Source organism: Pleurodeles waltl, chromosome 9 (assembly GCF_031143425.1).
Source record: "Pleurodeles waltl isolate 20211129_DDA chromosome 9, aPleWal1.hap1.20221129, whole genome shotgun sequence".
Classification (NCBI taxonomy): Eukaryota; Metazoa; Chordata; class Amphibia; order Caudata; family Salamandridae; genus Pleurodeles; species Pleurodeles waltl.
In genome coordinates, this window is record NC_090448.1 from 473377582 (window position 1) to 473404988 (window position 27407).

At 45.6% G+C, this 27407-nt stretch overlaps 1 protein-coding gene across 2 annotated transcripts in view; it reads right to left on the reverse strand.

Annotated features, from left to right (window-relative positions):
- Nucleotides 1-27407, reverse strand: part of RCOR1 (REST corepressor 1) — a 666190-nt gene that overhangs the window by 548461 nt on the left and 90322 nt on the right. For both annotated transcript variants that reach the window (XM_069207302.1, XM_069207303.1), the window contains exon 4: nucleotides 23738-23790. In XM_069207302.1, the coding sequence (XP_069063403.1) occupies nucleotides 23738-23790 (53 nt within the window). The remainder of the gene's footprint in view (nucleotides 1-23737; nucleotides 23791-27407) is intronic.

Sequence of the window (27407 nt, forward strand, 5' to 3'; positions counted from 1 at the left end):
TTTGCATGCATTGTTATTGTCCCATTAGTAAATACAATTACAGAAAGTTAAAAGCTGCTTAAACTATTCCTTTTGAGAGTACAGTTTGCAAAGGAGCACTTATCATGCTAGTTGTTCTAGTCCTAACTTTGGTTACAGAAGTGGAATACTGGGTATTTTTCATTACTTCTTTCAATTTGAGGGAGAGGGCAGTAAATCTACAAATTGCTAATTGCCAATCTTTAATTTGAATGTTTCTTGCATTTCCTGGGAGTATGGGGGGAGGTGGGGTCTTTGAAATGTGAAATGACTAGAAGTTTTAGAAGTTCCAATCAAAATGTTCTGAAATCAGTAGAGAGCAATTTGTTTGTCGAGAGCACTGCCAGGTTAACATGAGAAGGGTGTGGAGGTGGTGATTGGGCCTGGTGAGGCATATGGTGATCAAATGAGAAGGTCAAGGCAGATCTTACAACACAATATAAATAAAGTAAGTTTCAAATCTGGAAAGTTTTTGTCAATTCAAGACTTAACTGTTGATCAGATTTTTCTTGGATTATGTTGTCAGCAAATACCATGTCCAGTTTATCTGCCTATTGTTAACCCCTTTTAGTCCTGCTTCAAGATGGTGCTCATCTTGGTAGATATATTTATTATCTGTCAGAGGTTATTATAAACACCGATTGCATACCCTACACTCACATTTGTTTTGGAGGGAGTGGCCTGAGGCTCTATGTCCTTCATAAATAAAATTTGTTGAGCAGTGCAGCTTTTCAACATTATAGGTGGTATAGGAAAGGCATCTGGTATTTGTTCCTAAATTAACCTTTAATGACCTCTATTATTGGGTATATATAAATAGGAGACCAATGGATGCCATAAACTCATCCTTTTGCAACAAAGAGATGTGGATCTTGCACTGTCGTCTAGATTTAATTCCTTACTGAAAATAAATCCTATACCAGGCAATGTATTGTTGTCAATTATGTGAACTATACTCCTTACACTTACATTACCTGTTCTTGCTAATTTGCTGAGGAGTGCTTGCACCTCAACAGTAACTAAGATGACCTTGCTGTGTCTATGGTCGTGACTTGAGAGTGTACTTTTGAACTACATGTGGTAGACAGGGGTGGTGGTCAGATGTCCTCTTGTCCTACAGCAGCAGAAAAACTAACTTCAGTCTTGCTTGGTTAAAAATTACACCTGTGGGCATATGCCCTCTGCCACTCAATGTGGCATTATTTTGAAAGGGTATTTTATTGTTCGGTAAATAGGATTGATGGTATCAGAGATTCTGATAACCAAGAAGGGGAGGGCATAGTTCTGTGCAGTCGGGTTATTCTGGGTACTAGTTCACACAATTGTGCAATACCCGTCTAAAAAGAGTATACAGTTTTGTAAGGCCTCCAGGAACTTAGTAATTTCTTTATCCTTCTTTTCCAGTGACAAGCCTAAATATATTTTTCCATTTAACAGGCAAGTTTAGTGCTTCTGGCATTCATTTTGGCTCAAATCCAAAAACCTGGAGTCACAAGTGTAACCCAAATACTAACCTTGTTGTTATAGGCTGGCTGGCACTATCTAGAAAGGACTTGATGCAAGTCTTAGATGTAAGCAGAATTCTTGCACAACATCACCAGCCTTTATTTAGGTCTGCATTTTTACAGTATAAGGGTTGTGTTACTTACCTTGTAAGCATCTGTTTGTGGCATGTAGTGCTGCAGATTCACATGCTGTGCAAACTTCTGCCATCTAGTGTTGGGATCAGACGTAAACAAGCTGTTTTTCTTTGAGGAAGTAGTCAGTCACGATGTAAAGTGACCACTCCTTTCAGTGATACTGTGAATGGTCAATGACTCCACTGTTCGATTTTCCAGCAGTAGAGTGAGAATGGAGTATAAATATAGTGTTAGTAAGAGATGTCCATGTATGTGAAGTGTAAAAGAATACTGCAACAGCCACAGGTGTCCAGGGAGGTGGGCGGGCACATGTCAATCTACATCAGTACATGCCAAAAACAGATGCTTACAGGGTAAGTAACAATCCGTTCGATGGCATGTGTGTCTGTAGATACACATGTTGTGCATAGACTGTAAAAGCAGTGTCGTCTCCAAAAGTGGTGGCTAACCCATGGGTGTTGCAGTTGTTTGAAGAAGAGTAAGGAGCACAGCTTGTCCAACATTTGCTTGTAGCTGTGTGAAGACATCCACACAATGTTTGGTAAATGTGTATGGATTTGACCATGTATCTGCTTTGCAGATCTCACTAATTGGTATGTTTCTCAAGAATGCCATAGATGCACCTATTTTATGAGTTGAGGGTACTCTAGAAAGTATGGGTAAATGACTGGATACATCTGATTATCCATTTGCTATACCTGCTTTAGATATAGCGTTACTTTTATGTGGCGGTGAAAAAGCCACAAAAAGTTGTTCAGTATTACGAAAATCTTTAGTTCTATGGATATAGTATAATTATGCTTTTTTGACATCTAAGGAATGTAGAGCTCTTTCAGCAACTGAATCAGGATGAGGAAAAAAATACTGATAAGTCAACTGATTGATTTAAGTGAAAAGCGGAAATCACTTTTGGAATGAATTTTGGGTTAGTATATATCTGGAAGAAAGGTTCTTTTAAGGTTAATGCCTGAATTTCACTCAAAGGTCTTAGTGAAGTGATTGCCACCAAAAATGCTACTTCCCAAGGAAGAAACTGAATTGGACATTTATGTAAAGGTTCAAATGGAAGGCCCATATGCCTGGTTTGCACAATATTAAGATTCCATGTTGGTGTTGGAGGCACAGTGGGTGGAGTTACTCCCTCACTGACTCTAGTGATTGATTTATTGAAAATGCACACAGAGGGCACCTTAGAGTTGCCCCCTGAAAACCTACCCAGCTACTGCTTTGTTCACTGACTAGTCCAAACCAGTGCAGACTAAGTTCTGGGCCCCTGACATGGGAGCCAAAGAGCTCGGAGGCCCAGAACAAAGCACCTTGTCCAGAGCACGATGGGACATTCCAGGGCAGGGAACTTCAAAGGCTGTGACACCTTTGAAACGCAACCCAGGTCTTTCCAAATGGCGTAGACGACTAACACCTCTGTCCTGATCCTACTTTTGGCTGCAGCATAGGCGGGAAAGTCAGTTATACCAGGAGGAGTGCTTACTTCATGCCAGTCCTATCCCGAAGGCAGACGAGTTGAAGTGGACACTACTTTTTAAAATTCCTCCATTTTGTTTGGAAGAAAGTAGGCCACTAGGGTTAGGGTTATTCCTACTTTCCAGCGGAAATGGTCACAGAAAGGGTGTAGTCATCTTAAAGATGGTCAGCCCATTGGCTACCCCGACACTCCTGGTATCGCCCCTAAATTGAGTATTTTGGTGGCACCCCTGAAACCTAGAACTCAGACCCTGACTAACTATGAAGAACGACAAAGAAGAGTCGACCCCACAGGAGAAGAGGAAGAAGCAGCAGCTAACCCGGTACCATCTCTTCCTGCCTGCTTACCTCACTGGGCTCTGCACAAAAAGCCTCATCCTGCAGTTGCAGCTTCAAGAAACCCAGGAACCCTGCCTGCCTTCTAAAAAGATTAAGACTCTCAGAAGCAGCGGACCTGCTCACAACAAAGTATCAAACAAGGGCTCTGCAGCCTGGAAATCCGACACCCGAGCAGACCTCTGCATCAGACAACCTCGACCTAGTGAGATGCCCACTAATGAGTCCACCCGACAGTCACCCCTCCTGGATTCACCCAAGTTGCCTGCAGGCCTCTCCTCCCCCCGCCCCACCTACAGCAACCACTGCACCCGTGATCCATGTGATCCATGACCCCAGCTGAGGTGCGACATCTGTGCCAATGACGTCCCCTGGCTCCTGGGAATTCAAGTCCACCCTGGGTCCACAACCCTGCTGTACTCCCCACAACGCCTGCAGCTTCAACGCACAGGACCCCTCTGAATGCAAGTGCTACTGGACGTGAAGACACGATGCCTAAAGACACCCCTGCATCCATTGCCCCTGGACACAGCAGGAGAGGATCAAAGGTGCACCTAAACCCCCGAGCACCCAAAGACTACTACCTACCTGCTTGCTCTCCCGGACTGGCATTCCAGCCACAGCCTGCTTGTCACGGGGTCAAACTTCTATAGGAATCCATTGGGCATCCAACGCCTTACGCTCCTTTGTCCCGGCCTCCCCAGTGATGCCCGGTGTGACCTGCTGGTGTGGTTCTGAGCAGTGCCCAGTACTTACCTTAACTCACTCAGATTGGATTTGTAAATCGTCATTAACCCTGCACATTGCTTTTCCTCAATAGGACAACATTGAGAGAACTCTGAAAATTGAACAGTGCATTTTTGAAACTGCAAAGTATTTATGCTTAAAAGTCTATTTACCCAATTATGAAGTTCTTGGGTTTGAAACCTATATAAAAGGAATTGTAATTTTCTAAATTGATCTCAGATTTATTCATTTAGTGTGTGTCTCATTTATTGCCTCTGTCATTACAAATGCTTAGCACGAACATCTGATATGCCTAACTGCTCACCCACACTACCACAAGTAGGATATTAGTTCTATGTACTTTTGCCTCCACAATACCAATTGGGGATCCGCAGCACACACTGCATAGTGTACTTCATTTTAGTGCACTATTTAGAGAGCCAGCTTCCTACATTGGTGGAACAGCTGTGGGGTCTGCGACTTTATTTACTGTCCAAGTGGTATCAGTAAGTGGCTACATGAGTAAATCTAAAAATTGCTTTTAGATAAATTGAACTGAGTATCTTTCCAAATTAGGGCTCTGGTTAGGTCCCTGTAGCTTAACAGTAAAAATCTTTAAAAAAAATTAAAAAAAACGTACTTCAGTTAGGACTGCAAGAATTTATTAGGATTTTTTTCTCTACCTCAAAAAGGTCCCCACTTAAGTAAAATTAGGACCTCAGAGGACAGGGTGGTGGGGCTTAACGTGACCCCTTACCTTCAGCTTTCCCACAAGCAGTTAAGGCCCTATGTGGCCCTCTGTAAAGGGTACAATATTAAAAAAAGGCTCAAATCCTACCAGGGCAAAGCTTCAGGAGCTCTTGGCAGAGTATGACCAGGCCCAGCCTTCTGATGAGGCCACTGATCCTGTAAATCAGGATCAAGAAAACTCAAGTGAGGAGGAAGAAAGGGATCCTCCACCACTTGAGATGGATCTGTACCCCAAGTGTCTAGGACACCTCCCTCTAGTGAGTGGTTTAGTATCCTCAAGATCCAGAGAAACAATCTCTGAAGAGAAGTTTTTCATAGACAGATTAGCTAGGAGTCTTGCTCTGGAAGACCGAATTCTAGCAACAGAGGAAGAGAGAAGAGAAATTAGTTTTGCACCAATGGATGATGACAGCAATGTTATAATTAGGGACAGAGTAGAGCACTGCGACACTAAAATCCCCAAAGGGAGTGTTGCCAAATATGAGGAAGGTGAGGCTATCACCAAACGGTTCACAGCCTATGAGAGGGCCTGTGTAGCCATAAAACCTATTAAACAGCATTGGGGCTCTTCTCTGTGGGAACTGTTCTCAGGAAAGTGCAGGGCTACATCCCTGACACTGAATAAGGCAGATGTAAGGTCCTATGATCTCTTGAAGTATACCCCGATTGAGGGCTTTGGGTTTACTCCTGAGGAGTATAAAATCAAATTCAGGGAGACTCGAAAAACCCAGTCATTACTGGGTTCGATTTCGTGGACTTCTCAGTTAAGACACTAGGTGGCTGGTTAAAAGGTAACAATGTGCATGATTATGAAGGTCTTTACAATTTAGTAACAAAAGAGCATCTGTTGAGTAATTGTGCACATGAATAGTTACTTAAGTACCTGGTAGACCTAGGTCTACTTTCTCCTCAAGAGTTGGGGAATAAGGCAGACCACTAGGTGAAGACAAAGGTGGCCAAAACTTCTACTGGTGGGGGAAGACCACTGAAAGGAGGCCAAAAAGCCTCCTCCCCCCACCAAAACAAAAGGGGTCTTCTAAAGGCCCCCAAAAACCTGCTCAGGACTCATCCAAGCCCAAGGGTGAGTACAAGGGGAATAATTGGGATCCCAGAAATGCATGGTGCCATACTTGCAAAAACAACGGACACCAACTGGAGATCTTAACTGTCCTAACAAAGAGAATACTTGTAGTGCACCTCCAGTAAATGCAGTGGTAATTCTCCAGATGGAATTCTAAGTAGGCCCTGATCTTGTCTGTGAGCCTACTGAGGCAACTTTAGTCAGTCTCAGAGGGTGGGCTGGATGTAGCTGCCTGGCTGTCTGGCCCAATAATCTGGAGAGATACAGACAACATCCTCCTTCAAGTTGAAGCAATGAAAGACACTGATGTAATGTCACCTTGGTGACTGAACAACTACTGTCTTCAGAACAGCATCTGACAGGTGAGACATACACAGTATTCAATGTTGATTATCAGGCTAAGGTGCATCCCATGGTGAAGATATCCTTAGAATTGGGAGGGGTTACTGGCCAGAAGAAGGTGGTGGTGGTCGTATCTCCTGCAATCCATGTGCAATATCTGCTAGGAAATTATCTGGAGTCCTCAGCCTTGAGCTGAGGTAGAAAGAAAAACCCATGCAGCTATGCTGGGTATCCCTGAATGGGTCTGTGTAAAAACAACAGCACAAATGAAGGCCCAGGGTGTAAAAGTAGAGTTGGAGACTGGATTAATAGACCAACCTACCAAGGGGAAAGTCTGAGAAGGCAGATTCCAATCAGACACCAGACCAGGCCCCCTCTCCTCAGGGAGAAGACCTGACAGCCCAGGAGGGAACAGAGCCTTGGGGGCTTGGGCCTTACACAGAAGAACACCTAGGACCAGGGACCCCTCTAGGGAGGATCAGTGCCAGGGGACCTGTCCCACTCTTGAAGGCTTAAGACAGCAAGCTGCTGATCAGGAAAAGGGAGATTATCAGGGGCTCCCACAGGACCTATTGGGAGGAGGGACACCTTTACACTGAGGCCAGAGTCCCCAAACCTGGTGCTACTAGAAGAGAGCTAGTGCCTCAGCAGTTCAGAAATTTCTCCTCACTTTGGCCCATGATATCCCATTAGCTGGCATCTTGGCTGGTAAAAACATGGAGTAGGTTAGTAAACCACTTCTACTGTCCAGGTATGTCCCAGAAGGTGAAAGAGTTTTGCAACTTCTCTACGACCTGTCAAGCCAGCGGCAAGACAGGTGGCCCCCTAAAGGCCCCCCTTTATTCCACTTCCAGCGGTTGGTGTTCCCTTTGAAAGGAAAGGGGCTGATGTTGTCAGTCCCCTGGACCCTCTTTCAGCATCAGGCAACAGATTTATACTGGTTGTAGTGGATCATGTAACCAGGTACCCTGAAGCAATTCCCCTGGGGACTACTACTGCCCCTGCAGTAGATAGGACCCTCATTGGTGTATTCACCAGAGAGGGCTTTCCAAAGCAGGTGGTGTCAGGCAGAGGTGCTAACTTCATGTCTGGATACCTAAACTGCTTGTGGGCTGAGAGTTGTGTGACCTATAAGTTCATTACCCCTTATCACCCACAAACCAATGGCCTTGTTGAGATTCAACAAAACATTGACATGTATGATTGGTGGATTACCTGAGAAGCCCAGGAGATGGGATGTCTTACTTCCATGCCTTCTTTTTGCTAACCGAGAAGTGCCAAAGAAGGGAGTAGGTTTCCCTTCTGTTTGGGCATCCTGTAAGACACCTACAGCAACCACTGCACCGTGACCCCTGACCCCAGCTGAGGTTGGTCATCTGTGCCAACGAAGTCCTCCAGCTCCTGAGAGCTCAAGTCCACCCTGGGTTCACATCCCTCCCGGACCCCCACACAATGCCGCAGCTTCAACGCACAGGACGCCTCTGACTGCAAGTGAAACCCAAAGCCTTAAGACACCCCTGCATCCGTTGCCCCTGGGCACTGGAGAAGAGGATCAAAAGTGCCCCTATGTCACCGAGCACCCCAAGTCTACAACCTACCTGCTTATAGTCCCTCATTGGCTTTCAAGCCAGAGCATGCAGCCTGTCACAGGGTCAAACTCCCATCAGAAACCAGTAGGCATCCAACGCCTTACTGCACCCTCTGCACCTGGACACCTCAGTGCTTCCCAGTGTGACCTGTTGGTTTGATTCCGAAAAGGAACACGTCCGAACCCGATGGCGGAAAAAAAACAATCTAACATGGAGTCGACGCCCATGCGCAATGGAACAAAGGAGGAGGAGTCCCTCGGTCTCGTGACTCGAAAAGACTTCTTCGAAGAAAAACAACTTGTAACACTCCGACCCAACACCAGACGGCGGACTATGCACAACATGTGTATCTGCAGCTACACATGCCATCGAACACTTTGTTTTTCCTCCATAGGATAACATTGAGAGAACTCAAAAAATTGCAGTGTCTATTTATGAAACAGCAAAGTATGTATACTTAAAAGTCTACTTACCTGATTACGAAGTTCTTGGGTTTGAAACATATATAGAAAGAATTTCTATTTTTCTAATTTGGTCTCTGATTTATTCATTGAGTGTGTGTGTCATTTACTGCCTCTGTGAGAATAACAAATGCTCAGCACTACCCTCTGATAAGCCTAACTGCTCACCCACACTACCACAAATAGAGCATTAGTCCCATCTACTTTTGCCTCTGCAATACCAAGTGGGGATCCAAGTGTACTTCATTTTAGTGTGCTATATAGAGAGCCAGCTTCCTACAACCTCTGTCCGATCCTGGAGTTTAGCACCCTACCCTGTTTGTGATGCATCTGTTGTTCAGTATGGTCTGAGGAACTGTGACTGAGACCACTGATGTGCTAGACATTCCTGCAATGAACGCATGTGTAGATAGGCGTTTGGCACGATGGCAATGCATGAGGCCATCATGCCTAGTAGTCTTATGACATGTGACTAACTTGCAGGTTGGGGTGAAAACAGGATATTTGTGTTTGAAAGTTCTGTATTTGTGCTGCCTTGGGATAAGCTAATCCCAGCTTCTCAGCTATGTGTTTAGAAAAGCTCCAAGATAGGGCTGGATTTGAAGAGGCTGAAGATTAACTTTTTGGAAATATATGGAAGTCAAATTGAGGGAGCAAATCTATGGTAGTTTGGATGTGATGCAGACAAAGAGGGAGTGTGCTGGCTTTGAAGAGCCAGTCTAGATATGAGACCTTTTTTTTTGTCTGCGCAAGTCTGCTGCTAGTACCGCTAGACTTTCTGTGAATACCTGTGGTGCAGTAGTTACTCTGCATGGGAGGACTTTCAATTGGAAGTGGTTGCCTGCTATCACAAATCTGAGATATTTGTGATGTGCTGGGTGTATAGCGATGCGAAAATAAGTATCCTTCAAGTCTAATGCTGAAAGGAAATCGCCCTGTTGAAGAAGTGGGATCACTTCCTGGAGGGTAACCATGTGAAAGTGCTCTGACAGGATGTAATGATTTAACGGCCGCAGATTGAGAATCTGCCTTAATATGTCCTTTTTGGGATCAGAAAGTACAGGGAGTATACTCCTGTCCCTTGATGTGTGGGGACGGAATCTATGGCTCCCTTGAGTAGTAAGGCCTGAACTTCCTGCTTCAGCAAACAGATGTTCTGTGGAGAGTTTGTGAGAACTAGGGGGAATGTTTAGAGGTGTGGCAATGAGCTACAGACAGTAACCATGATGGATAATATCCAACAACCATTTGTCTGATCTTATATTTTGCCATGCAGGGAAGAACTGTTGTAAACATCCCCAGATAGCTGTTGAGTAGTCAGGGAGAAGGAGAAGGGAGTCACTGCCTTGTGGCAGAGGAGGTGCCATGTGGTGAAGTTGTTTTACCCCTTCCTTTTGTGTTATATCCTCTAAATGTGCCTCTGTGGAAACCTCTAGGGGAGGACTGCTGGCCTTGGCCTCAATGGTAAGACAAGGAGGTGTCTTTGGATGAAGTTTTAGAGCCCGTTGTGTATAAATGACGGCGGAAAGGCCCACATGCAGTAGGGGTTTGCAAGGCACCCATGGACATAGCCACATCTGTATAATTTTTCTAGTGCCTGACAGACCTGTGAGACAGAGGTGCTCTTTGTCAAAGGGAACATTCACCATGGTCTGTTGCACCTCTGGTTTAAAACCCGATATGCCTAACAAGATGCTAGTGTTGATCCCTCTGGCAGCTGTGTCTGCGGAATTTAAAGAGCACCGATAGAGTTGTTGGAGATAAATTGTCCATCAGTAACTATCTCCTGGCCTCTTTTCCTATGCTCCTCTGGGAGGTATTGGAGGAATTCCTCCATCTCACCCCAGTGGGCGCAGTCATACCTGACTTACAGACCCTGAAAGTTTGCTGTACGCCAGTGGTTGGCGGCTTGGCCTGCACCACATTTACCGAAACATCTATCAGCCTGCTCTCCTTTTCAGGTGGCAGAGAGTCACTGGCAGCTTGGGAGTTTGCTCTCTTTCGAGGATTAGAGACCACTAAGGAATCAGGCTGGATTTGCCTTCTGATAAAAATGTGATCAGAGGGTGACAGTTTATATTTTTTCTCCACCCATGTTGCAATGTTGCGTGCCCTATCTGGATCTTTAAAAATGTCATAAGGATGTGGAGTTCCTATTGCCTGATACATGGGACATATTGTTTGGGGTCAAAGCCAACAAGTTTTTATGTTTATTTTGTCCTTGGGACAAGTTGTCCCAACCCCCTGCAGCATAAACCCTTTGGCTGCCAGTTTACAGTGAAGGGAATTGTCTGCAGTTGAGATAATATGTGTGTCCATATGTTAATGCTGTTCAAACTTATGATTCATTAATCCAAAGCCTTCACTATTAGGATGAGCACTGTAAATAAACGTTTTAAGGACACACTACCCTACGGACAGTGGCTCCAGTGGGAAAAAAAAAAGATCTTTGATAAAAAGTGTACACATATTTGAAATGTTTAACAATATGAGGCTAAGTATAATGCTCCCAGCATGCTCTCTGATAAGATTCAAATGTGTGCAGAAGCTCGTAAGCAAGAGTGTTGATGCTTTGCTTCAAAATAAAATGTTCAGAAAAAAAATGCAAGTAGGAAAAAAAAGTTTTGCTACTATCAAATTTTAGGTGCTATTTCTTTAGAACATCATTTAGTAAAATGTGTTGCTGCACGCTAGTATTTCACAAAACATATCCCTAGTGGAAAATCAGTGTAACCATTTTCAACAAGATTATGGGAAGCATGAAAATAAACAAAACTGGTTAAGCCAACTGATCAGACATGTTTTGTGAGTCTTTTGGTTTCGTCAAAGCGTGTCTTGTTTTGGCATGGCTTTTGTAACACTTTACTGTTGTGGGAGAGGTCAGGCCCTGACCATTGTAACAAATACTGGCAAAAAGGGAAAAAAAGTTGTTAGTCTCAAAAAGCACACTGCCACCAATGACGTAACAAAGGCCCCTCAGCACAGCACCTGCCCTGAGTGAGTCTGGCGGGGTGGGCCCTCCATGTTCTTTGCAGGGAGGCCCCTCCACTTTGGTTATGCCACTGATTGCCACAGTAGTTTCTGGCACAGAATAAAACTACATTGTGTACCCATATGCTCCTTGTGGACGAGCAGAATGCGATCACTCAAAGTAAAGCCAGCCAACAGATAGAGAGAGGAACAGAAGTTTAATAAAAACAAAATGTCTGTTAGTGGCAGACCTAATTAGGGACCCAATTCTTAAAGTCTTTTCCAAAGAGTACCACCGCTGTCTTAGAGTTGAGCTTCAGGCAGTTGGACTTCATCCAGGGGGGGAACATCTGACATGAAGTCGATAAACTTTGCTTCAGTGCTTGGAGGGTCATCAGAGAAGGAGGAGGGAGCGAATGAGCTGTGTCTCTTCAGCATTCAAGTTGTCTGGGCAGTGGAAATGGACAATGTTGGCACGTGGGGCTATGTAGATATTTAAGAATGTGAGGCTGAGATATTGGGGATGTCATGAACTGGTCTAGGAAAGAACCCTTTTTGGCATAGTTAACCCCCACTTTTTGCCTGGTATCTGATGTGATTTCGACTGAAAGTGCACTGTGTCCCTGCTAACCAGGTCGAAAGTGCCAGAGCTATTTCCCAAAACTAAACATTCTCTACAATTGGCACACTCTTAGCCATCCTCTGTAACTCCCTAGTAAATGGTACCCATGGTGCCTAGGCTACTAAGGAAGGTCCCTGAGGTATGTAGCACCAGTTGTGCCAACCCCAAGGACCCCTCACCAAACCCACACAGGGCTGCAATTGCAGATTGCATGTGTTGGTGCAGGTAAAATTGAAAACACAACTGGTCACACACCACTGTGTGCCAGGTCCCCTACCACTGCATGTGCCAGGTGTAAGTCACCCCTAAGGCATGGTGAATTAGGACACATCTGAGGGCATATATGCATGAACAGATATGCACCTGCTATGGCTGTCAAGTCTTAGACATAGTAAGTGAACAGGGAAGCCATTTTAAATACATGTGCTGGACACTTGTCACTACGAGTTTCCCAGCTACATAATGGCTTATCTGAACCCATGGATGTTTGGTATCAAACATCTCAGAATAATAAACCCTCACTGATTCCAGAGGTGCCTGCTGAAAACCTACCAGCTACTAGTGTGTTATCAGACTGGTCCTGACCAGTTCAGCCACCTTAGCCACGTTACTAATTCCCTCCCTCTCCCCCCCCCCCCCCCCCCAAAAAAAACCCTACCCCACCTCACCCCTTCCCCACCACCAACAACTCCCCCAAGTGAGAACCCGCTCTCTTGAGGACCAGAGACAAAAGCCTGCACTGGGTGGGAGTGTTAGCACCTCACCCAGACAGGATGGACTTTTCAGAGCGGGAAGCTTCAAAGACCTAGCTGACTTTGTAATGTGACCCAGGTCTCTCCAGATGGTGGAGATGACCAACCTCCCCGCCCTGTACTGACCGCACTTTTGGCAGTAGAACAGGCAGGAAAATTAGGCCGATTAGGAGGTGTGCCCACTTCATGCCAGTCCCATCCCAAAGGTGGACAAGGTGAAGTGCACACCACTTTTTAAATTCCTCCATCTTTGTTTGGAAGGAATTGGGCCACTAAGGTAAGGATTACGCGCCATTCCCAGCGAAAATGGTCATTGTAAGGGTGTAGTCACCCTAAAGATGGTCAGCCCATTGGCTACAACCTGGCACTCTATGTAATACCCCTAAGTTGATTATTTAGGTGGCACCCCTGGACCCTAGAACTCAGATCCTGACGACCTAAGAAGAAAAGGACAAAGAAGAGACACACCCACAGAAGACTCTGCACCAAAAGACTCTTCGACCTGCAGCTGAACGTCCAGAAACCTAGGACGACTGCCTGCCTTCAACAAAGACTCAAGTATCCCGTGACCTGCACATCTGCTCTCCAACCAACTCCAAGAGAAGGACTCTGCAGCCTCCTGAACCACAAAGACCAGACGCCTTAAGTCACCACTGCACCAACTATCACCAACCAGAGTGGGAGCAGCAACGTCCCCCAGCTGTCCAGAATCCAAGTCCATTGTGGTTTCACCCCTCCTGGACGCCCCAAAGTCACCTGCAGCCTCTGCACGCAGGCCCCGAACCCCTCCTGCAAATACGACAGTTACGACAGTGAGAACCAGACACCTAAAGCAACCGCTGCATCTGTTGCTGCCAGCCCGAGTTGAAGTGGGCCCTCTGGTGTCAACGACGTCCCTGGCTTTCCTGAGCTCAAATCCACAGTGGTTTCAACCCTCCTGGACTCCACGATGACACCTGCAGCCTCAGACCACAGGCCCCAACCCCCTGCCCCATCAACAGAGTGCTCCAGGACAAGGAAACCCCACACCAAAATGACACCCCTGCATCCATCGCCCTTGGGCCCAGGTGAAGAGGAAGGTGCACTTACATTACAGAGCACTCTGCGTTTGTGATCTAGCTCTTGCTTGCCCCCTAATGGTTTTTTCAACACAGGAAGCCCTAGGATCAAACAATGGACAAAAAAAGACCATTTCTATATCCCCTCTCTCCACCCCCTTGCATGGAGCACACTGCAGTCTTGTGGGAGGAACAGGTCTCTTCCTGAGAGTGGGAGATTACCAAGCATTTTGTTAACTAAAGGCTGGTCTCACAGTAGCTTCACTAGTATGCAGATGGAATAAGGCAGAGGATCTTTCTAAATCCGCCATTATTTGTTCACATAAAATCCTGCAATGGTGTTGTCCACTAGCACTAGAACATCTACACTACAGGAGGTCAATTTAAGAACTTTAACAACAGCACCAAGCACTTGATGATGGCTGTGTACATCTGTCCTGCACAGCTGAGATGACATGATTCCAATGGTCCTTGCAACAAGCTTGCACATTATTATGAAGTTTGCAGCCAATATGCGATAGAGCTTCATATGGTCTCCCTCTAGGCTGCCAATGAGGAGGCTAACAAATTGCTAGGAACTACAGTAGGTAAAGAAACTAATCACAGTTCTTGTTAAAAAGGTCTGCAAAATTTGCATAGAAAGTGAATACACAGGAACATCTGAATAGAGGGCCCTCTTAGGCTTGCTGGTTTCAGGGACTCTGTCTACAAGTCACAGGGCGGCTGTAAAGTACAGGTTACTTACCTTCAGAACTGAAATATCTGGTAGCAAAATTTTTTCTTCGAGAAGTACCTCTGCGCGTCATCAGGTGACGTCAGTCGACTCAGCAGGCGCCGTTGGCGGTGTGTTCGCCATGATGATGTCGCAGTCAGATAAAGGCGCCACCACGGCGCGCTGACGTCATTGACTTTTCATGACTTTACTCGCCAGTAGCGCGGAGCCATGAAGAACACAGAGTGGTGCGCCAAAACAAGGGCCCTTAAGGGGAAGTTCCTGTCCCTAGCATATGTAAGATATATCGTTACCGAAGGTAGGTAACCTGTACATCTGATAGAGACTTCTAGTTGCAGATTCCTTACCTTTGAATAGATACCAGAGCAATACCATCCCCGGTGGTGGGCTGCGAACCAAGATCACACAAAGAAGTCCTGCAGGACCTAACGGCCAAAGTAGCCGTCCCTTCAGACCGGATTGTCCAGGCAGTAGTGTTTGGTACAAGTGTGCACAAATGCCCACATCGCTGTCTGACAGATGTCCAGGACTGGAACGCCCTGTGCTAGCACTGCAGCAGCAGCAATAGCTCTGGTGTAGTGGGCTCGCAAACCTTCAGGAGGTTGTTTTTTAGCCTGAGTGTAGTACATTTTGATGCATAAGAGCACCCATTGTGAAATGGTCCTTGTCTGCATCACCTTCCCCTTCTTTGCACCCACATATCTCACAAAGAGTTGATTGTCCACCCAGAAGTCTTTGGTACAATCAAGATAGAACGCCAATGCTCTTTTTGGGTCCAGACGGTGGAGTCTCTACTTATGAGGGATGTGGGGGTGCATAAAAGGTAGGCAAGGTGATGGACTGTCCGACATGGAAGGGTGTCACTACTTTAGGTAGAAAAAAAGAACCACTTTGTCAGGATGTATGGCCAGAAAAGGTGGCTTAGATCAGAGGTTCCCAACCTGTGGTCCGGGGACCCCTGGGGGTCTGCAAAGCCTCCTCAGGGGGTCCGCGACTGCTTAGAAAATGAAATAATATTAACAGATTAGCTCCCCAGCTTTCAGTACTGACTCAGTGGGGAGTCCCCGGCTTCCAATATTGATTCGGAAGGGTCCCCGAGTTCCAGAAGTCACAAGGTTGGGAACCACTGGCTTAGATGACAGAGCCTGGAGCTCACTTACTCTGCGGGCAGAAGAAATGGCAACTAAAAAGACAGTCTTGATATTTAAGAGCCATAAAGGACAGTTGTGAAGCGGCTCAAACGGGGTACACGTAAGGTATGTTAATACCATGTTTAGACCCCATTGGGGCATGATAAATGGGATAGGAGGAAAGATGTGTGAGGCCTTTAAGGAACCTCCCAACTGGAGGAGATTTAAATAAGGAAGACTGATCCGGTAACCTCAGGAAAGCGGAGATAGCAGAAAGATATCCCTTAAGAGTGCCCAATGTGGGACCCTGCTGGGCAAGGGAAAGAATAAAGAGAAGGACTTGAGAAAGAGGAGTAGATAGGGTATCGACAGATTTGTTGATACACCATGCCACAAATTTCTTCCAATGACAGGCGTATACAGTTTTGGTGGAGGGACACATGGCTGCCAAGATAACGTCACAGACTTCGGGTGGCAGGTCAAAAGACGTCAACTGTCGCCGCTCAATCTCCACGCATGAAGCCGCAGAGTTGACAGGTTCGGATGGAGGACCCTCCCCTGCAGCTGTGACACAAGATCCTCCCGAAGGAGCAGTCTGATCGGAGGAGCTATGGCCATGCTCAACAGCTCAGGATACCAGACTCTTTGTGACCAATCCGGAGCCACCAGTATTACTTGGGCCCGGTCTTGCCTGATCTTCTTCAGAACTCTGGGCAGACGTGGTATGGGCGGAAAGTCGTACAGGAGGCCTGAATTTCACTCATGATGAAAAGCGTCGCCGAGCGAGTGCCACGCGCAAAACAGCTGACATTGTGCATTCTCTACGGAGGCGAACAAGTCCAATCAAGGTTCTCCCCACTGCAGGAAGAGACCTTACGCCACCTCCGGATGGAGACACCATTTGTGATCGCTCACGCATTGTCGGCTGAGTTCGTCTACTCTGGCGTTGAAGGAGCATGCCAGGTGTTGAACCACCAGGGAAATGCCCTGATGTGCCAGCCAAGTCCAGAGGCAAAAGGCTTCTTGACAAAGGGTCCACGACCCCACTCCGCCTTGTTTGTTGCAATACCACATGGCAGTGGTGTTGTCTGAACAACTGCACTGCTTTCCCTTTGAGAGAGGGAAGGAAGGCTTTCAATACTAGTCGAATCGCTCGGAGCGCCAGATGATTGATATGGAGCACGGTTTCGGCCGGAGACAAGAGGCCTCTGATCTCCTCCTCTCCTATGTGGCCGCCCCATCCCAGGAGTGACGCATCTGTCACGACTGTAAAATATGGTTGGGGAAAGGAGTGTGATCTGCACTTAACCCAAACCTGATTCATTAACCACCACTGCAGGTCTCTCGCCGTTCCTTCCGAGATCTGGACCTTGTCGGAGATATTCCCCTGATGTTGCGCCCACTGGAACTTCAGGTCCCACTGCAGCGCCTGCATATGCCATCTGGTATTTTGAACCAGCAGGATGCAGGAGGCCGTGAGGCCCAGCAGCCTCACTCATTCTCACCGAAATCCAGGACAGAGGCTGAAACATCGGTATCATAGCCTGAATTTCCTTGACTTGCTTTTCAGGAGGATATGCCGGAAACTGCACTGTATCCAGAACAGCTTCGATAAAAGGAAGCGTCTGAGAAGGAGCCAGGTGTGACTTCGGCACCTTGATAGTGAACCCCAGCGAATGCAAAAGGTTTGCCGTAGTCTGCCTGGGGCGAGTTCGCCTTCAACAGCCTATCGTCGAGGAAGATTTGGACCCCTAACCTACACAGATGAGCTGCCACCACTATTATCACTTTCGTGAACACCCGAGGGGCACTGTTAAGGCCAAAGGGGAGCACGGTAAACAAAGTGCTCATGACCTACCACGAATTTTAGGGAACGTCTGTGGGCCCGCAAGACACGAATGTGGAAAGTATGCATCTTGCAAGTCCAACGCTACCATCCAGTCTCCGGGATCCAGAGCAGATAGGACCTGAGCCAACGTCAACATTTTGAGCTTCTCCTTTTTGAGGAAGAGGTTGAGGGACCGAAGATCTAATATAGGCTGAAGACCTTTGTCCTTTTTCGGCACCAGAAAGTAGCGGGAATAGCAACCACAACATTCTTCTGGCAACGGAACCCTCTCTATGGCTCCTTTGGCCAAAAGGGGTTGGACTTCCTCACGGAGAAGCCCCATATGATCCTCCGATATCCAATTGTATGAAGGTGGCAGGGCTGGAGGTAGTGTTTCAAAGGGGAGGGAGTAGCCCCTTTGGACAATTTGGAGGACACACCTGTCCGAGGTAATGGATTGCCATTGTGGCAGGTGATGGCGCATCCTGCCGTCAACTGGGTCCTGGTGTACCTGCGGACTAGGAAGGTTTGGAGGCTGACGAGGGGGCGGGTTGGACTGGGCGACCCGCTGGCTTCCTGATCCCCAGGGACATGGGATCCTGATCCTGGGGCCGCGCAGGAGCTGTACAGCATGCGCAGTTCGATGGCCGGGGAAAGGATGCGGTTGGGTGCCCCTTCTGTAGCCACGAAAGGCGGACTGCTGGGGTCTAGGAGCAGGCGCGAGGCAAAAGGACCGGGCCGTGGCTCAGGAATCCTTAAATCGCTCAAGCACCAAGTCCACCTTGTCTCCGAAGAAACGTGTGCCATCAAAGGGCATGTCCATCAAGGATTGCTGGACAACCCCTGAAAAGCCAGATGTTCTCAGCCAGGTGTGGCATCTCAATGCCACCATCGATGCAACCGATCTGCCCAGAGAGTCGGTCGTATCCAGCCCACAACGAATCACGAACTTCGCTGCATCCCTCCCATCTATTACGGCCTGGGAAAGGCTAGTCCAGGCCTCCTCCGGAACTCTAGGCAGCACTTGCACGACCGTATCCCAGAGAGCATGGGAATAGCAGCCCAAAGACATGAAGTGTTCACGGACCGCAGCGCTAGACTGTTGGAAGAAAACAACTTCCCCAAATTATCCAGTCTTTTTGATTCCCTATCCGGGGACGCAGCAGGGAATGCGCCACATGAAGAAGAAGCCTGGATGACAAGGCTCTCAGGCGTGGGATGTTGGGTGAGGAATTTTAGGTCCGACGGCGCAGGCCGATGGCCGCGGGAAATCGTCCTATTCACAGGAGCCCCTGTGCTGGGTCTGGACCAAGTACCCTAAAGGATGTCAGTCAGTGCTTCATTAAAGGAAAGAAGGGGCTCGGAAGAGGAAGACCCTGGCTGAAGCATGTTGGTTAGGATATTAGGCCTAACCTCCGCAGAAGGTAGCTCAAGGTCCAGGACCTCAGCCGCCCTTCTCACCACCACAGAATAAGAAGCACCCTCCTGCATAGCCACGGTAGGAGGAGAGAGCATACCAGTGTCAGGGGAGGTGTCTAGACCACTGGCATCACCCAAGTCCTGCACTCAGTCCATTTGGGGGTCAAGGTGGTATTCTAAATGGTCCAGCGTCCCCTCCATACTCTCCCCGTATCCATACCCACAAGAATAAGGGTCTGGATCAACCCTGAGCCTAGGAGAGCCCATAGAGAACGGAATCGGCATTGAGTGACGTCGTTACAGCTCTGTGTCGTCTGGTATGAAGATGAAATCTGTCAATTGTGGGCCCAACCAACGTCGGGAGCGTCGACGTCGGACCCAACGCCGGGGAAGGTTGCTGAGGCAAAACCAGCATCAGGACGGATCTGCGATTGGATCCAGAGGGGCCCTCCAGAGCCATGGCCCGAAGCAGACGACTGAACCAGAGGGGGCCCCCACAGACTCACCTGTGCCTGAGGGTGCCAAAGGTGGGTGGGACTGCTAAAAAATGAGGCACATTGCCTCATAAAATTCTTTAACCTGGGTAGGGGTGTCTCCGGTTCCGGGAAATAGCAGAACTGACTGAGAGGAAGGCTCCGATGACGGAGGCCTAGAGCGTCGACGTTCTTCCCGCGTCGCATCGTCCGAGCGACGGAGTGAAGTCAAAGAACGCTTGTCCTTCTTTGACTTCTTTTTGTGACCCGAATGTCCCGATGACTTGGAGGATGGGGAGTGGTGGTGACTCCGCGGCCGTTCGAGACCTTCCTCTCGAACGAGACCGTGAGCGCTGCGGAGTCGAGTGTCGGGCCGCCATGAACTTGGAGCACGACTTTGGGTCGTGATGGTGCTCCAGACACCAAAGACACACGAGGTGCGGATCCATCACCGACATAGTTCGGTGAGAGGAGTCGCAGGGCCTAAATCCGGTCTTGCGGGACATCCCTAGATGCAACCACGGATTCATCCAAAAACTTTGCCAAAAGTGTTGATGTAGTCAGAAAAATGACTGGAGGTATCTCTCTCCGGATCTGCGTGTAGGCTGGCGCGGAAAGAAAAGAACTGATGTCAGCACGCCTGGGTGGCGCCTATATACGACCACAACATCATCACATCGGACATGCCGCCAACGACGCCCACGGAGTCAACCAACGCCACCTGACGACGCGCAGAGGTACTGCTCGAAGAAAAATCTCCGGATCCAGTCTGACGCCTGGGGGAAAACAAAGGTAAGGAATATGCAGCTAGAAGTCTATCAGATATGTTCCTTTATCAGGTCTGCAAGGAGATAATCACTTCCAGGGATGAAAATTCTACACCTACAGGAGTATCACCAACCCTATCCCTCCAAGATGAGAACAGTTGAAACTTTGTATACAAGGAAAATTACAGATGGACGAGAATGCTGAAACCTAGTCAAAGATACTGATCTAACACATGGTGGGGAGGAAGAACACCATGGCACTTTGACATGCATTATGACAGGGGCTGATCTGAGACTCCTGACGTGGAACGTCAGAGGGCTAGGAGCATAAACTAAGTAACACAGGGTCCTCACCTTCCCAAGGTGATATAAAACCCATGTAGTCTGCCTATGGGAAACACCTCAACGATGCCAGTGCAGTGAGCCTTGCCAAAAAGTGGCATGGACAAGTATTTAATTCCTCCAACTCCACTTATGCCAGGGGCGCGTTATTCTGGAACGTGCCAGGGATCCCGTTCTCTCTCGCATATATGTAGGCCGATTAGGCAGGACAGTTTATCCTCCATTTTTCCACAACATCCAAGACTTATTAATGCAACAAGCAGATGCACCACTATTGTGGCTCGGAGACTAACTGTATACTAGATGCAGACCTGGAGAGGGCACCACCGAGGGCAGGCACTAAGCCCTGAACGACAGCATTGCGCAGAGTAATGTGAAACTTTGGCATCAAATATATCTGGCAGCTGAACCACCCAGCACAACAGGTTTACACCTGCTACTATACTACACACCACACCACACCTACAGTGAATTAGACGGGATACTGGTAGCAGGACTCCCTCGAGTGAAAGACAGAGGTGACACACCTGGCGTGCGTCCTGTCGGATCATTCCCCAGTTAGTCATGCTGTTCTATATCATTTTTATGAAGCGAAGAGGAATAGAAATTGAAACCTAAAATTGAAAAGTGAGTAATATTGTAGACATTTGTTTTAGATATCCATGAGGATAAATACATTAGGATAGAATGAATGCAAGCTATGAATGAAGTATGAATGTTTGAGGGTGAGGTTGTGGTAACGAATGTTGAGTGTAAGCGGATCAGGTTTTATTTTAAAGATGTCAATTGAATTACACATAAAAGATGGATTATATGAATAGAACGCAACCATTATCTTGTGTAAAAATAAAGTTATGTGATAAAAAGAAATATTTCTGCTTGAGCCATATTTTAATATAAAAGGGTATAAATTTCTATGGTTTCTGAAACACGCTGTCACTACCACTGATGGGTAAGCTGGCTGTAGCAGAAACTGTTTTGCTGCAAAGATGTCTGAATACATTACAGAACACGTTTTGCCCTATTCCTAAGAAGTTATTTAAACGGCTGAACTCCACGCATATTTCACTATTGTGGGTGGGTTTTCTCAGTATAAATGGCCTTGTCACTCTGATCAGGGAATACAAAGACAAATTTGGATGCACCAAGATTAGACCTGTATTATGCTGCACACTTACAAGACACGGCCAAATGCTTAGACTAGGGGGACAACTGGGAGAAGCGCCTCTTGGGAGATTTGGCTGCCGCGGACCGAATGCCAGCGATACTAATGGAAGGAGCAGATGTAGCTAGTGATCGGCCGTATGTTTTCCTTCAGATAGCTCAACTATGGCATGGCTTTGTCAAAGTGACTCTGAAGAGTCCTCCATTTCACAGAGAAGGCCCGATTTGGACACTGATGTCAGTGCGTAAAATGATGGAAAATATGTCCTTTCAGGCACGGAGGGAAGGCAGCTGTGCCCTATTGGGGGACTTATATCCTGGCAAGTATTTTATTACATACGAGCAAGCCTGTGAACTTTGTCCTAAGACAAGGGCACTTTTTGCACTACGCTGGGCTTACGGAGATGGCCAAACTGACATGGTCTACCTACCTAGACACACCACGAACCACGCACACCACGGACGTCTTACTGAGCTACAGTTTGGGTCGACACCTAATAATACTCCTGTACAGGGCAATGTGATAGCCTTCACGTTTGGTGTCTTGCTATGCAAGGTGCGGTGCTGGAGAGAATCCGTCAGTGTGTGATAGCTAAAACAAGTCCTCCTCAATACAAATTATTATGTTCTGTGCATAGTGTTTCTTTAACTGCTGTTTTCGGAAAATCAAAAATAAATGTTTTAATAACGGAAAAAAAAGATACTCCTCTGACAAGCCTAAAATTGGGTAGGAGTTGACCACTTAAACGCAAAGGATGGCAGCCACTGCAGACAGCCTTTGTGTACAGCCTACGAGAAGAGATCAGAAGTCTTACAAACAGACACTTATCTTCCTTGTAAGTACTCATCCAATCACCAATCACTCTGTCTTCAGTCCTGGAGAAGACGGGGCTCAGACGAAGGTTTCAGTCATTGAAAATGGGCTACGGTTGGAAAGAAGAACCAACCGGTCTACTTTGGGCACAATAAAGTATCTAAAGAGAAACCTCGATGCCTGTTTGTTCTGGTCTGATCAGTCCTAGAAGAGGATTTTGAATTTCCTCCTGGAGTTCTGTAATTACCTTTCTAGGAACGACTAAACAACGGTTTCATGGAAAACCCCTAGCAGGAGCATAACTTTCCCAATCACTGGAGCTCTGCAAGATGCTTTTTTTTATGAATGCTGCAGTGTCGGCTGCTGCAGGAGGATGACTAGCTTGATGGGATTAATCCTGCCCATCTGATGGACTAGCTCCTGTCGCAGCTTAGACATTGTCTGGGCTGCCCAAGAGAGATGTGGCTACCTTTCAAACTTCAGAGCCAACACTCACCACTGCAGTGAGGCTAGGGTGCAGGAACAATTGAACTGCCCTTCTCTGAAAAAGGTAAGGAGAGCCTGCAAGTTTAACAAAGCAGATGCATGGCTAGGGTGCATTCACAGAGTGAGGACCGCAAATTTAAAAAGTCTCACAGAAATAAATGCACTAAAAGAATAGAGAATGCAACGCTTTTGTCCACCCATGTAAACGGTCTTTGGCTTCTAGATCACAAATGAAGGAAAGGCTTGCCTTCTGTTATGCCATGGACCCTTCTTCTAAATTCGTGAAATAAGGCTCTGCCCTCAGAGGGCAAGCTCCCCTTAGCCAGATCTAAAAATGGAAACCATAAAAGAAAACAAATATCCTCAAACACCTCAATTGAGTAAAAGAATTAAACTGCTAGTAAACAATATTTTATAACGTGACAATAGGAAATAAGACAGCAACATCAGGTACTTTATAATGCACACTGGAACACAAAGAAAAATCCTGATTACTTTTACACAATCAGCACAGATTAAAGTTGAAAATTAGAAATTGACAAATTGTAACATTTTATATAGTTATGGCTAACTGAAATCCAACCCAGACTAAGCTGAGAATGCTCTACTTCTATCAAACATGCAAACCGTGTTATATAAACATATTAATGCAATTCTTAAGTATACAGGTGTGCTGTGTACAATGATACAGTTTTTACCAACACTACATTAAACTGTAAAATATTTTATAGCACTAGATAAAGCAGCTCATTACCTGCTCCATGTTGTATCCATGTTTCTCTTTAGCAATAGAAATGTATTCATCCACTGGGAGGAAACAAAGTTATATAGATGATGTATATTATTTATACATATGAAAAAGAGTGCACTTACTCGGTCTTTAAAAAAAAAAAAAAAGGATTATACTGAAGTCAGAAATATTAAGAAACAATTTGTAAATTTCACCTTTTCAGGAAATATTCTTGGGAAAATGTGCAGCTTTAGATCACTAGAAAAGAAGAGTGGGATGCAACTGCCAAATCTAGAAACATTTCAAGTCACTTTTAAGAGAATTTCGTTTGCAATATTAAGATACTTACTTTCAACACCAACTGCTTTTGTCAAAAATGATTAATCCAAATTTGTCTGCAAGAGTTTCTGGCAAGAATGATGGTGTAAAGGGGCTATCCATAAGAGACTCACTTTATCAGCCAATGCATTAGAACAGTGGCTGTCTTAATAATATGAATGGAGGTACCTTGCCACATGCAAAAATGTGCTGTGCCTTTAACTTTATATGAGGGGGGCAGGTGTTTGCATGAAACCTCTCATCTGATCCTAAGACTATTTCTTATAAACTAGGAGGACTCCAGTGTTAACAAATCCTCAAGGTCATTGTTACGGGTTGGACAAGCGTTTCCTACTCAGATTCTCCATACTTACCCTCCACTTTTAGAGATCTATAGAAATATGGCTATTAGAAGACACACGGCCCTTTTAGCTGCTAACAATCACTAACCTTTTATTTTTTGGGGAAGTCTTCATGGATAAGATTGTGCCCAAGACCCCCAACAGTAAACATTTATGAAATCAGAGGATGGCATGACCAACTCAGAAATAGATGTTACATAATTTGAGAAAGCAAGATTTTAAGTAAATCTGTCTCTTTCCCACCAAAAAACCAAAGATATTGTCTGTTGACCGTGTTGGTGTTTCTTAGATGTCAGGTGAGAATAGGCAAGCCAATTTTCCCCATTCAGGCTCCGATTATGTGCCCAATCGAGTTGAAATGGAGCTCACTGTATCTATGTAGTCCAGAACGAGGAAGTATATATGCTCTTCAGTAGACGCAGGGATCGGTCTGGTGAGTTCTTAACAGTAAGGGACTCACTGTGATTGTGAGTTTCGATGTATGTGGTATATGCATGTTTACGGAGGCTCCAAGACTGGTGACTTTGCTATGGAGAATTTTGTCAATGATGAAGGAAAATCCCAGAGAACTCTTGTTGTGTGACTGGTGAAAAGTCACAACATAGGTCTGCACCGAAATGAGCGTGCATTGATAATGAAGCCTGGGGACAACTGTCAGTCAAACATCTCAAAAAGTCAACTTGGGCCATCAAGTGAAAACTTAACAAAACAGTTTTGGCGTAAACGAATCCGCTATTTATCCGTAAGCTGTATTTTTTCCCCTTTATTTATGGCGTATTGCTATGAAAGGTGTCTAGGTAAGTACAGCAGTTGCATTCTGAAGCCATAGAAAGCTGCAAAGGGCAAGTAAGCTTACAAATGAGCCAAACATAGCACATTTTAAAATGATGTAAGGGGAAAAACCAACTTAGGATGTAAGGGTTTAGAAAGGAGAACAACCCAGACTACTTTTTTCTTACAGGGGATTACTGAGAGTAGTATCCCTGCCCTCTTTTCTGATGGCAGGGCAAACTCAACTCCTTCTAAAAGGATAAACTCCTTTAGCTAATGCAGACATTCTTGGCATGTTGACAGACTGAGAGGTTGACAGGATTGAGATGGGTCTGAGAGCTGTACAGTAGTTCTTCTGGGTACAGTGATGGTAATGAAGAGGTAGCCACAAGACGACGAGTTGAGCACAGATCAGTTAAGCAGCAGATTGGAACAGAGGAAAGTTAAGAACACAAATGCTTCCACATCTAATGAACCAACTGTATTTTACCCATTATTTGGTAAAAAAAGAGAAAAGACCTACAACTCTGGTATTTTCCCAACCTGGTAACGATAAACAAAAATAGTAGGAGCAAAAAAGGTAGGAAAAGGAAAAATATAAATAAAGTAAAGTGGAAAAAAAAAAAGGACTGAAAAAGAACTGTAGATTGTCCAAATAATGAATAATAAGACTCCAAAAGCAGGACACAAATTACTTACCTCAAGCCAATAGCAAATCGATTACAATTGAAAACGTATCTGATGATGATCGAGAATATACCCAAAACATAGTTCAGATTTAATCAAGGGAGTAAGTGGAAAGGAGCAGCCTGGAAGGCAGAGGATTAACACTGAATAAGCCAGCTCTCATATTTTAGTCGAGAAATTTACAGCAGAATAATTTGTGTAATGTTAATGAGAACTTCAACACTACAGTCTGGTCCTCTGATCCATCTACAAACACCTGTTCTAAAATGTAAGAACTGATAGATTTAGAACTTGTTGCCTCTTGTACTAATAACTGGTGTGGGTTCTCTTTTTTTCCAGGGGAAGCCAGTCTGCTAAACAGAAGTAGGATCTTAGATCTGTTACACTTATTTCCTCCAATAGAACACCTCTCTCAGGTAGAAATCAAAAGGATCTTTCCCCAACAAGGACGTCTCATACATCAAGGTCAACTGTAACCCCAGGAATTGTTTTAGCTAACGCAGGTTTCTTCTGGAAAATGGTTATGCTACAGCTCCAGTAACAGATTGCCAGAAAAACTAAAAACAGTGCAGTGAAATATTTGGCTAAGCCCTGCTATCCCAGAACAAATAATCTGATTTGAGTTTTATTTGACCAGCACATATGTTCCAGTCATGGCTAATATAGTTAGATAGAGATACAGCTCCTATATGCACCAGTACCCTCACCACAGGCTTTTGTGAGGGAAGACCTAGACATAACATTAACAGATTTTACGACCTACTCTAGAAATATTAAAAATCGCCCTGGAGTACTTTAATTATAATTTGGACCATATCAGACTATGGACCCCAGGGAAACCTTGATCTCCGATTGTTCTGCTAAGCTCTAACCAAGATATAGAACACAGCTAAGCTGAAATTATATTAGAAGCTAAGCACTTCACTTTCCTTCGGACAGGTCCAAATTTCTCATATAGCGAGGCGCTTAATCATAATTCTTTGCATCGGAATTCTTCTGTTTAATACCTTTGAATGGTACATGGAAGAATAATTCTACGGGTACCACTTGTTATCTATGTACTAAAGAACCAAGATACGTTTCATTTCCTGCAGTTTTATTCGGTGCTAAAGGAAGCCAGACTGATTTTTTAATCTCTAGGTCAAAAGAATTTTATACAAGTATGATGAATTAACAAAATTACTAATGAACCCTCCTAATGAAAGACTATGTTTTAAGATGTATACAATGTTACTTTTTTTAGAAGCATTTTTAAGGTTACTCAGAGTTAATATATTGAATATGAATTTTCTTAGTTCTGTCTTAAGTGTTTTAATGTATGTGCTAATGTTGCAAACTGATGATCTCAGATGAAGTCAACATCAATTTTGAGTAAATTTGAAACTTAGTGGAAATGAACATCTTTAAAAGCCTGGAAGGTCTTGATCGACTGGAACAGAGATGGATTTAATAGAACCACCTGGATCCTCCTTTGCTAAATATCACTGTCTGTGCCAGCTTTAACCCCTGGTATACTTCATGAAGCTGGCTTTGTCCAAAGAAGGGTGATTTATCTC